General features: G+C 38.5%; 1 protein-coding gene across 3 annotated transcripts in view; it reads right to left on the bottom strand.

Annotated features, from left to right (window-relative positions):
• Positions 1–2115: 2115 nt before the first annotated feature.
• The window catches only part of asb1 (ankyrin repeat and SOCS box containing 1), a 279018-nt gene continuing 267831 nt past the window's right edge, over positions 2116–13302 (bottom strand). Inside the window, exons 1-5 of one of the 3 annotated variants that reach the window (XM_079617689.1) lie at positions 8875–9039; positions 7272–7413; positions 5311–5613; positions 4044–4426; positions 2116–2921 (exon numbers count right to left, since the gene is read on the bottom strand). In XM_079617689.1, coding sequence (XP_079473815.1) covers positions 2791–2921; positions 4044–4426; positions 5311–5613; positions 7272–7413; positions 8875–8914 — 999 coding nt within the window. In that variant the 5' untranslated portion in view covers positions 8915–9039 and the 3' untranslated portion in view covers positions 2116–2790. Of the gene's footprint in view, positions 2922–4043; positions 4427–5310; positions 5614–7271; positions 7414–8874; positions 9040–13302 lie in introns of those variants that run through there. The other 2 variants (XM_079617691.1, XM_079617690.1) reach the window with 2 other exon arrangements.

Genomic DNA, 13302 nt, shown 5'->3' with positions numbered 1-13302 from the left:
CTATATAGATACGCACTTTCATGAGATCGGGCTGGCTAAAGCTCGCCTGCACATTGAAGTGATTGGTTAGGTAGTTTGTGACGTAAGAAACACTGGCGATTTCAAACCGCGTTTATGAGACTGTCTTTGGTAAACTGCAGTTTTAAGGAGAAAATACTTAATACTCAATAATTTGCACATATTAAAAACACCACATAGACATATAAACAACATTAAAAGCTTGATTTTTACCACAGGGTGTCATGAAGGCCAACATTTATTAGGTTATATTATAAAGTGTACTTGCATATTTATCTTGGATGGCCAAAGTCCAATTGAATCTGTATTTTTTTTCCTGGCCCAGTTCAAATCAAGGAGATTTTATTGAACATCCTATCCCGACTTGGGAAATGGCCAATCACAGATGAGTATTTTGGGATGACTTTAGGGATCCAGGCCCACCCATCTGAACATGCATCCTGCTATTAGAGTTTTGGGGTTTCTAAATGGCCTCTTTCCAGATCCGCTGTTGAAAACAATCGGAAAAAGATGACAGTCACTCAAGATCTGCTGTTGACATATTGACATTAAACAGGGAGCTTTGAAAAGTGTTTGAAAATCAAGTGTTCGATGGCAGCATAACAGCAAAAATGCACCGAGGGAAGATTATTACAGGGTACTCACGAACGAGAGTAGTGTGTGAACCCACCTTTCCCCCATTGGGCAGACGCAGATAAAGGGACTGCACTTCTATGAGTCCACTGGTGATTCGTTGGCAGAGTCCAGGCTTTCCCAGGCTTTGCTTTCCACTGTTTGTGGTTTTCAGCAAGATGTGGTTTTAATGTCACAGCACACTAAAGTTATAGTCTGACAAGGAAAAAAGGCAGTTGTACCCAGAGAGTGATCCTGATGGATGAAGCCTGGGAAATCTGTGATATGGTTGAGGCCATTATATGATAGTGAGATATGATAGCTCAATGTGATATCTGCTAAGACCCCTGAGAAACTTGTGGGCAGGGCCTCTGTAAAAGACAGGATCCATCACAAAGGAAGTATAAATTACTTCCTGTGCTGAATGGTAATTATGTTTTTCAATCATGAGATTTAGGAACACTTTACATGCTGAGAGAGAAAAACAATAATGACCCCTTGGGTTAAAAACACACACACACGAACACACGCACGCAAGGGGACATGTATCATAGTCTACTACACAAGTTAGTATAGAAGAATAAGACATCATCATCATGCGCTAGTGGTAAACAAATAGAGCAAGACGAATCGCAAATGTGATTTTTATGAGCGCTGAAAAAAGAGAGTAGAAATCAAAAGAGGAAAATATGGAGGTGGGTATGGCTAGGGAAAAGAGGCCAACTTGGCATGCCAATTTTGCAAATGGAGCTTGAGGTAAGTAGTTTTAAATTTTAGCACAATGTCGCGTTGATCAATACACCATTTCATGTTGCACTTTTATTGGCTAGTCAGTAGACGTAGGTTGTAGCAGCAAACACACACTATGAGATGATCATGCTAAATTTCACTGTCACTGTTAGAAAATGATCACAGGTTATCTTTGGTCGCAAGACAACGGCCATCTTTGAACCTCTCTCACTTTGCGCCGTAGGACCACTGTTTAGGAGCCACAGAAATCGCCTCGATTGGTCATCTTTCGTCTGGGACAGCCCAAAATTGTACATGTGGTAATAAAAGTGGTTGTGTTCACTCCTATGATCTCCGTTTTATATACTCCTATGATCTTCCTAAGTTTTTCCGTTGTGGATTTAATAAATACCATATTTGTTTTCTACTCTTTTCATCGTGTGTATTACAACAGCAACCATAAAAAGTTGTGAATTGTTTTCTGCAGAAATGATTTCTGAAGGCTCATGTTACACTGAAGACAGGAGAACTAATGACTAATGAAAATTAAGCTTTGCTGTCATATGAATACATTCCATTTTAAAATATACCAAAATACAAATCAGTTATTTTAAATTATAATAATATATCATAATAATACTGTTTTGATCAAATAAATGCAGCCTTGGTAAGTATTCAAGTGCTATTGTTGACACTACAGTATATTCTGGAAATAACGACGAAAACGTTTATCTGGCAGGACATTAAGACTTTTCTATGCGCTTCCTACATTTTAATCAGGGTAATGAATAACAAAACAATCAGAATGTATCAGAGTACAACATTTTTTTTATCTGGATTGAAAAAAAAGTTAAAATATTCAAGAAAAGTAGAAGCTACTTCAATAAAGTACAGATGTACACTCCAGAACTTCACTCTACTGTAAATGCAAAAATACAGGGACTATGTAAGAAAACATTTTTCAGCATTATATTCACATGTTGGCAATATAAAAACATCAATAGCACCAGTCATTACTTTAATGCTGCATCAATGCTGTATCACAAGCTAAAATAACAAATATAAGACTTATCTTAATATGATTTTCTTTCATCAGTGGTGTTCAATATTGTCCTTCATTAAAGCAATAAGCCACACAAGGTAGTGTGTTACAGCTACAGAGATTTTTCTTTGGCAAGCTGAGTATCTAAAACACTGAAATGGCACCAACAGCGTGTTTATTAAATATTTTAGCTAATATGTTTATGCAATATACTTACAATAAGATTGTAGTATTCTCAGCTTTATTCCACAGATTTTCCCCCAGAACCAACACAGAAAAATGTCATTACCTTGGAAGACATTGGTTTCCAGTGTAAGTAATGTTGGGGAGCGAGTGGCCACTTACACCCTCAAATGAATCGATCATCTACATGGAGAAGCAGAGCCGCATCAATCCTTGTGAAACATAAACCCTTTGAGGATTTCTGGCAGCTGAAGGAAAGAGATACATGGCAGACGCTCCTTGCCCATGATCTTCCGGATTCTAATGCGGCACAGGTCCATCAATCTCCTCGGGTTTCCTGTGTTAGAAAGTTAGAATAGTGAGCACAGGTAATAGCAGTGCTCAATGCACTTTAACTATAAAACTTGTTGTATAATATTAAAGCTACACTGTGTCATTTTTTAAGTTGATTCTTAGCAAAAACCAATTTGTTCTTTCAAAATTATATGTGCTCATTAATGTATAATTACTTCTACCAACTAATCAAGTATTCTCGTAAGCGTAAATCTGCCATTTATAATACATACGGGAGAGCTGCTCGAATGGCGGAAGCCATGAAAATACATTAGCCAAAGAGGGACATACCTAGAAACTCAAGGTTTGCCGTTAGCGTTTTTACACTCAGTGGCACCGTGACGAATGCGAGGGGGAGATTACTCGCAACTGCCGGCAGATTGTAAATAATACGGCCACCGTAGGAGTTAAAACGCCCTCGGAATGGGAGGGGCTAGAAAGTAATATTCAGTTGGTAGTCATATACACAGTGTAGCTTTAAGGAAATGCAATTACCCTGCCTATTTGTTTATTGTAGATGCCTTTTTGTTACACGTTATTTATTTTTCTTTCTAAGAAATGCCTTATACTGTATTGACAGAGTCAACAGTAATTGTTAGTTATGAATGTGTGTGTCTACCCATGAGAGAAGTGTGTAGGTGTTTATACGTGTGCTCAAGGACACAAAAGACTGTGGTTCTTCTCCTAGAACCTTAAAAGGAAATCAGACATCTTGGTTGAGTTTAATGGAGTTCAAGGACATGAAATAATGGACAGCACCTGCAAGAAGGTTCTTGGATACTTTGGGAAACTTACAACTTACTTCAATTAAGAAGATTAGTTCCTAACTTCAGTGGAAAACAACATGAGTACAAAAGACTGAAGAGTTGATCGCCTCTTGGGATACTGATACATCAGTACTGACGCCTAGAAGCCCAGAGCTGAGTACACCTTTGATTCAAAGCGGGATTATTATACTTAATACTTTAATGATGACGTATTATGTGCCTTTACATTTTTGCATATTATAAAAAGAAAAGTAACTAATGAAAAGAAATGTAATTGATTACAAAAACTGCCTACCGAGGCTTTGCTTTTTAGTGTGACCCATCATCAATAACATGACATTATCTAAAACACAACTTACTTTTGGCCTCCTGGAAGATTTGAAGGGCTTCAGCGTTGACCTTTAAGCGAACCATGCTGTCAGGATCGAGCTTGTGCCAGGGGACCAGATACGGGTCAGCGCCATGGTCCAACAGCAAGCAAACAAAGGCTGGTTCGCATCCGAGTTTCAGAACTGCATCCAGCATACAGGAGGCCCGGCCCCTGACCAGCGCTTCCCTGTTCACGGGGCCATTGTAGTTGTAGTTTGGGTTGGCCCCGGCATTCAGAAGCATCTGGAAGCAGGGGAAGTGGTGGTAAACAGCGCTGATGAACAGTGGACAGACTGCCAGAGTTGCCAAAGTGTGGGTGCCGTACACAGCCCTCTGTTCCAGTCGATGGTCAATGTCAACATCAGCATTGAACCTGTGTGTATTACAGGCCACATACAGACTAATGAACTACATTCAGTCAGAACTAAACTCCCAATAAAGCTGTTCTTATACACACATTTGTTCTGTTTCTGTTGAACGAGTGCAGTCATATTCCAAACTGCTGCTTGGCACTGCTAACATTTTGATTTATAATTGCATTTCCAACGTCGTCTGACAAAATCACCATACACATAAAGACAATGTCTGTGCTGTGATTTCAGCCATATTCACAACTATATTTACAAGTAAAATGATAACGAGAGAACGTCAGAGGCGACATCATTGTTTTGTTTGTTTGTTAAATGCCCCCAAAATTGCAAAATACATTAAAATATAACCCAAATATATTTGAAAGGCAGCTCAGTCATTTCCTAGCTTTGTCCTACCAGACTCTCGTACATTTCATTTGTACAGAGAGTCTCTCTCCATTGACAAGCGTTATCTTCCTTGTAGACGGGTACTCTGTTGAAGTTTAAAACTATTGGATCTGCCCAGAGCCACTCTGGATCTGCCATAACCAATCGGTAACGTTTGGTCGTGACGAAACTTCAACTCAAACTAGCGCACGACCTCAACGTCATCGTTCTCAGACACTCCCTCTGTTCGCTGATTGGACCGGTAAAAAATTGACTGGAGAAAACCCGCGAATACACCGCAAACCCAGATGACGTACTGAAGGAAAATGAAAATTGAGCGGAGGTACGTAGGAGGGCGGAGCAAGGCTAGTCATTTTCTGCCAATATTGAGAATCGAACCCGCAAACCTTTGGGTTACCAGTCTGACTCTCTAGCCGTTAGGCCACAACTGCACACTCAAATTAGTCACTCAGTCAGTAATGGCAGTTTCCAAGATATATCATTTGTTAAGTGATCCTACCTGATCAGCTCTCTTAGGATGTCCACTCGGCCCACTTGTGCAGCGTTGTATATAGGTGTGCTTCGGTTATGCCTGCTGCCGTTCGGATCAGCACCAGCTTTCAGAAGGATCTTCACACAGTCCAGGTGTCCATTAACCACAGCCATGAACATAGCAGTCTGACCCTTCACGTCCACCAGGTCCACTCCAGCTCCCTGAGAGATCAGGAACTCCACGCATGTGCTGTGACCCATCATGGCAGCAATACGCAGGGGCGTGCAGGGCACCAAACCACATGACCAAATCAACTTCTCGTTGATTCGCCTAAATTAAAAAATAAATAATGTAATGTTACACATTTCAGCTAACACAATCTAATATTATGTGTTAGCATATTTAAGCAACCCAAAATAGATCTCCATTTGAATTGGACAAGAACATTTACATTAATGCATTTGAGAAGCTTTAATCCAAAGCGATGGTTTGTGAACAGTGCTGCCAACTACTCTTAAAGGAGAACTCCAGCGCAAAATGAACCTTTGGTCTAATTACACATTGTTACCTAGTCAACCGTTATCTGAGATTTGTTTTCATGATTATCGAATGTAAATAGTTTTATCTCTAAAAACAGTTTAGCCTATAACGCTAGTATATGGGGCATGGAGTAATGACAAATACAAATCGCTTGTTAATACCACTAACAAAGCTCAAAATAGCCCCACACTAACACGGTAGCATAATGAGGGTCCCTACATGCAAACCGAAGCATTGAGAACTGTGTAAGTGTCCAGACAGTTTAATAAGAAGATATTTTATACATACAGTCAACTTCACGTATACAAGCAGAAGCCATCTTAGAAAAACAGACTCGATCAGTCAATCAACGAAACGCCGATCCAAATGCGCTGGACCATATGAGATTCTACACAGTTCAGCGCATTTGGATCGGCGTTTCGTTGATTGACTGTATTAACAAGCGATTTGTATTTGTCATTACTCTATGCCCCATATACTAGCGTTATACTAGCGTTATAGGCTAAACTGTTTTTAGAGATAAAACTATTTACATTCGATAATCATGAAAACAAATCTCAGATAACGGTTGACTAGGTAACAATGTGTAATTAGACCAAAGGTTCATTTTGCGCTGGAGTTCTCCTTTAATGGAAAGCAGTTAACGCCTGCTAGAAAAGTCGTTAAATGTCGCTACATGTACCAATTAGCATATTCATTACGTTGATCTTAGTATTTGCATTCTGCCTAATGTCAGCATTTTACATTTGTTCCCTTCTCTCTATGCTCACATACAGTATATTAATATAGCCAAATAAAGCCCAATAAAGCTGTTATGTACATATTTTTTCTGTGAGTATGAAATAGACTATATGCAATCACATTCTGCTTGCATCTGCAATGCTAAAATCATGATTTAAAATTGCGACATCATCTGGCAAAATCACCATACATATACTACGAGTTAAAGAAATGGCTGTTGTGATTTCAGCTATATTTATTTACATGTAAAATGATAACGAGAGAACAGAGAGAATGTCTCTTATTTTATATTTTGTTTGTTAAATGCCAATTATTATTTTATTTTTTTACATTTATTTTTAAAAATTGCCAAATATATTTAAATATAGCCAAAGTATCTCAATGTCGAAAAACAATAATAAAAGTCGCTGCAACAATAACAAATATAGCAAAATATTTTTTTCGTGCATACATTATCTCTCAATAAATATAATAAATTCAGAATACATTTTAATGTTTTATTTTTGTTTGCTACACAGTTTTGGTAAAGAGTTAAGTCGCCACTGTATGTGGGCCCTAAAGCAAACCATTGTGTAGGTTTTCTTTTTACAGTAGAAAATATCTGATACTACTGTACTTCCATTTCGCTGTTTCGTCATGACTGACTGACTGAATTAATGACTGACTGACTGAATTAATGAATGAATGAATAAAGAAAGAAATTTCACTGTTTGAAGCTGTCTTCTTGTAGTAGGGTCCTGAGAGTGTCTAGATCTCCCAAATGGGCAGCATTGTGTAGACGCATGTCCTCACTCTGTTCCAGAGGCCTGTCGCCGAATTGCTCCTGGAGCCATTCCCTCAGGTTACGACCTAACAGAAACCAGATCAATAAATGAAGATAGGCATATGTGTAGTTGTTAAAAAGCTTCTTAGAAACACTATGAAGATATTTAAAGCTCACTCTATGGACATAAATGACTAAATTCTCACATTTGTATCTGCAAGTGCCTCACATTTAACTCATACAGAGTAATAAGATTGTTTCTCAGTACCTAGGCCTACTGAAATGTAAGCTTGTTTCCGCCACAGAATAAAACATTTTAAAAGATAATTGGAACTTCTTATCTCACAAGTGCGAGTTTATATCTCACAATTCTGACTTTATAACTTGTAGGCCTAATTCAGATTTTTTTCCGCAAGCAAGAATTTATATCTCGTAATTCTGACTTCTTTTCCCAGAATTGTGAGATATAAACTCGCAATTGCCAGTTATAAAGTCCAATTCAGAGGAAAACATTTTTATTCTCACAATTGCGATTTTTTTCTATTTCTCGCAATTCCGACTTTATAACTTGCAATTACAACCTTCTACTGTAACACGCAACTGCGACTTTAAAGGGGTAGTTCACTTTAAAATTAAAATTCTGTCATCATTTACTCACCCTCAAGTTGTTTCAAACCTGTATTAATTTATTTCTTCTGCTGAACACAAAGAAAGATATTTTGAAGAATGTCAGTAACCAAACAGTAGTCTGTAAATTAATACAGGTTTGAAACAACTTGAGGGTGAGTAAATGATGACAGAATTTTAATTTTAAAGTGAACTATCCCTTTAAATTGCAAGTTTTTATCACTGAGATAAAATGTCAGAATTGCGAGATCTAGGCTAACTAAATTGCAAGATAAAAGTCACAATTACCTTTTTTTATTTTTTATTCTGTGGTGGAAACAAGCTTCCATAGAAATGGCTTTCATTCCGATATTTGAAAATGTTCCGGAATAAAATTGATAAGTGGACACGCCCCATAGAATCGACAACAGCCACGCTGCTTGCTTTATCGCACGTGAAGTAAACAGCACTTTTGATTAGACGTAATAAACGTTTTCCCATGGTTGTGCTGCTACAATGCCTTTATGTACAAGAAGAAAGTTTTAGGCTAGACAAGCCTGTTATTTAAACATGACACGGAAGAGGAAAAAACATTTATGCTATTGCGTTTCCAGAGAAAACGAACTTTTGCGCGAGAATGCGAAAGCTCCGACGTTGCGATTGTAATGGTGCGTTCACACCGGACGCGAATAGCGCGTCAGGCGCGAGTGATTTCAATGTTAAGTCAAATGCAAAGACGCGTTACGCGCGTAAAACGTAATATATAATATATACGTGGATATATCTTTCACTTGGGGTGTGTAAGAGGCTTTTCAACAATTATGGCTCACACAGTCCATAATGAACATTATGCCGAATTAAACAGCTGAAAAACTTATGTTCATTCATTCTTATATGTTAAGAATAAGTCAGACATTCGGATCAGAGGTACAATCACATACCAGCTGTGTTTGGACGCTCAACATTCTCATCAGCCATCATTTCCTGTCAGTCTACTTCAAAATAATGTCATAAACCACAACCAATGACTAAAACTATCGTGAGCGTCTGTTGTTTTTAGCAGCAGCAGCATGGACTCATAACTGCGTCACTGTAAGAGCTTCTCTGATTGGCTGACTCAGGCTCATCTGGTTTTAAGGTGGACTGCTGCAAGTTAGGTGAAAATACCCGAGTGGATGTTTGCATAGCCTACTTATCTAATGCTTTAATACAAAATGACTAAAAGTTGATAATTAGACAACCAAACGTAATTTATTATGCCAGAGACACCAATATACGTAACCATGCTGCCGAAAATATTAATTACAAGGATTATAAAATTGCAGTTGTGAAATAATAGAAACACTAGGCAATTTCCATAAGTGTAAATGCTAGTAAGAGTATTTAACTAATTGTTTTATTTATTATTTTCCACCAAGATGTCTTTACTGTAATATAGTCATATATTTTATATTGAGGATATTTGCAATTCCCATTATTTATATATGGGGATTGTCATTACTGTAGTCCCGCCCCCTTGTATTACATTAAAGTAGTAGCCTACTGCTACACAATAATTTTATTTAATTTCAGCTTTAATTAAAGGCAGTACCACATATACCATGTCAATAATGAACATTTACAATAATCTAGCTTTCTGAGGGGAGAGCTGAACCTGACCATGTTTTTGACAGTTTTCCTGAGATGCACACACATACTCACTCACTGACCTTCTGCTCGTTGACCCGAGGAGAGTTCAGTCCAGTCAGTGCGGTGTGGACCAAAGCTTGAATCTCTGTAACTGTGGTAGGTGACTTGAGCCGGTCATTGTTGGAAGTTTATACTGAAGAGCCGCAGACGCATGCCGTATTGCTGCCTGACGACAGCTGAAGCATGTACGCTGGCCTACGGGCTTTACAAATAAACAGCGAGCCTGATGGCCCCATGTGTCTCTGAAGAGAACTGGACCGTAGGGAGCTACAACGCACAACTTTCTAAACACAAGCTACTCTGTGCAGGAAAATAAGAGACATCAGTCAGAGAGCTGTCTCGATCAGCAAGTCATTCAGCTGACACTGTTGAAATCTCATAATTATACAACAGAGTTGGGCTGAAATATGCCTATTAATACAATAGTTTTGCCACATTTTTAAACGAAAATCTGAGCCTTGTCTGTGCCTACACAATAAGCCATTGGATTGCTATGGGGATGCCAATGTGTTCTGGCTGGTTTTAGCTTGTTGCTTTGCCATTGCTAGTGTTTTTGGGTGATTTTCAGCATGTAGCTATGTGGCTAAGGTGGTGTTAGTGTTTTTTAGGATTGCTATGTGGTTGCTTGTGTAAAACCTCCAGTTCTACTTGCACTGCTCCAAGCAGGATTCAAAACCAACACCGTTGCACCGTTCTGAGTGGGATTCGAAGCAGCGTTTCTGGCATGGTAGGCAGGCGCGCTAACAAGGATGCTAAAGACCACAGTCTGTAGCATTAGTTGTTAGCGCACCTCTTGAGGCCAGGGGAGTGAGGTTTACATGCACAGTTCTTCCTTGCTAACCTTCTTTACACTTGGCCATTGTAAAAATGTTCTGGGTGGTTATTAAGTGCTTTTTAGATCAGGCTCAGTTTTTTTTATCTGTTTTATGGTCCGCCAAGTAAAAATATTTGAGTAATCACTTAGAAAAGTAACATCACCTCTTCTTAACACAGCATACAATGGCCCTCATTTATCAATCTTGCGTCGAAACGGGCGTATATGTTGGCGTAAGGCTTACACTCCTCTCACCGCCTGATTTATGAAGCTGTGCGTACCTTTGAAATGCAGGTGTCCGCAATACCTGCCTCTTGATAAATGCCGCGGCTGAAAACGATCGTCATTAGATTAACACGCCCCTATATATTCACGTCTCCGCCTCCCCCACGCCCTCATTTTACGCCATGGACACACGGAAGACGGCAAAGAGGAGAAACTTCTCCGGTGGAAATCCAGTTTAAATCGCTGGTTGGTTGAGCAAATTACTTATCACAATGCATTATTTTACAGCACGTGTTTTGAAACTATTAGCGTTGAATTTCGCATGACGTCACATGTAATGGGGTGTACAATAGTGATGATGATGTGAATAATTGCATGACAATTTGTAATATTCTTCTTATTAGTATTATGATTTTGATTATTAATGACGCTTATTGTTATTTAGAAGAAGAATTTCTTTGTTATTATTATTATTTGTATTATTATTATTATTATTTAAAAGAAGAAGAATGTCATTTTAATTATTTTGTCAGTCTGAATTATTTTTTGGTCATTGAAAGCCTTTCATTCCTGAACCCAGTCCGTGCGCACCTGCCGGGCTTAACTCACAAAAATAAACACTGAAGTTTATCATTTATGTTGTTGTTTTTTTACAGTGGGTCATAATATATCATATCTTTAGTTTGTCAGTGCGTTTTGTGGTGTTAGGAATTGTTTTTCTGCGCAGTTCAGCACTAACTCAAAAACGTGCGTACATGTACACCACCTCCTGAGCTGGCGTAGGATTTGAGCGTGCCGTACGCCAACGTCCATATTGATAAATCGCAAAGTCACCGTGGTTTTGGGTGTACGCCAGGTGTACGCTGGAAATTTGGTGTACGCACTTTTCATAAATGAGGGCCAATGTGAGGAATCATATCAGCATAAACTGTGCAGGACGAGTTACATGCTGAAGTTTAATATTTATGGTTTGTGGTTTTGTTTGAATCCCTAACACTAAATATGAGCAATCATGATAATGTATTGAGGTTTACTTTTCGGAAAAAAATGATCTTTGTTAATAGCATTTTAATGACAGACTGGCTCTTCCTGGAGGTCATACACACTAAAGCATTTTCTTCGCTGGTTATGCTGCATTTAGTTACTTTTGACCAAAAGTAAAATAAAAAAAGGACTTATTTCTATGGAGCATTTAATGGAGGAAACCGAAGAGCACAAGTTCCACCTGTTCACCGGTCTTCTTGCTAAAGCAGCTCAATGATTTCTGACAGTCCCAAGGACCCTCCGGCTGGTGTTTTCTCCAGGGCCCACAGCAGGAGAACACTCGGACAAAAGAGCACGTGGCCTGTTCACTCTGACCTAATCCAAACGTTCTCTCAGGGATCTCAGGCAGGTGCCCAGGTTTTCAAGGGCCTCCAAATCCTGATCTTAAACGCCACAGCCAACTGTTACTCAACAGACGATCGAGTGCTCCCGCTGTATGTGCGTGTGAGCCTGCGGTACAGCTGTTTCAAGCTCCGCCAGGATAAAAATCAAAACTGATGTGCTGATACAGGCTTTTAAAATGTTATTCAGTGTTTTCGCTATGTCCCACCGGGTCAGCTTTCCATGTGACACGTTAACCACGTTCAGGCCTTTTTGTGAACTCGTCAAAAACATTCACTTGGCATGTTTATCGCAGCTCTGAAATGCAATTGAAAACGGTCATTAAAATGTTGCAATGTTTACTTGAAGATGACGTGTGTAATTCTTGTGTCACTGGCACCATCAAACAGAATTGGACAAATAATGACTGTTCAGAATAGAATAATCAATGTATACTGCGAGCATTGCTTCCCACAATGCAATGCGTTTGAGTGACCTTTCCAATGTGATGAATACAATTTAATCAGCAATTTTAATCAATTAAATTGATCAAAACTGACAGTGAAGACATTTGTAATGTTCCAAAAGTTTTCAATTTCAAAATTAATGTTGTTCATCAAAGAACCCTGAAACAAATGTATTACCGGTAGTTTCCACATTACTATTAAGAAGAGTTGTTTTCAATAATTTTTTCTTGAACATCTAATCATCATATTAGAATGATTTCTAAAGGATCATGTGACACTGAAGACTGGAGTAATTATGCTGAAAATTCAGCTTTGCATCACAGGAATAAATGACATTTTAAAATATGCAAATTTTCACAATATAATCGTTTTTACTGTATCTTTGTTCAAATAAATGCAGCATAATAGACCTCTTTTAATCACATTTTAAATTCTTACCGACCCCAACTTTTGAAATGGTGGTATGTATATAAAATTAAATGCAATTTTTAAATGCATGGATTTAAATGCAAAATATCTGCTTTTATTCTGAATGAAAACATGCAATCTCGTGAAATTTGAAACTTTCTCATTGCACAGTGTGTTCTGTTTAACATTACATTACATGCTGTGCTGTATTCCTTTCCGATCAACCAAAGATTGACACTGCGAAAACCCCCACTTGACTTGCACTGTTTGTCGAACAGGTAATCCCACCCTAAACTGGTTGAGTCAATGTTATGTCCTCTTAAACAACTTGCATTCCTGTTTGGCACCAACATAGCACAAACATGACATTTTCCAAACTGTATGCACTGTAAATCTGTCAC

The sequence above is a fragment of the Phoxinus phoxinus genome (genome assembly GCF_949152265.1).
Source record: "Phoxinus phoxinus genome assembly, chromosome: 7".
NCBI classification, from domain to species: domain Eukaryota; kingdom Metazoa; phylum Chordata; class Actinopteri; order Cypriniformes; family Leuciscidae; genus Phoxinus; species Phoxinus phoxinus.
This window is presented reverse-complemented; position numbering and strand designations above follow the sequence as displayed.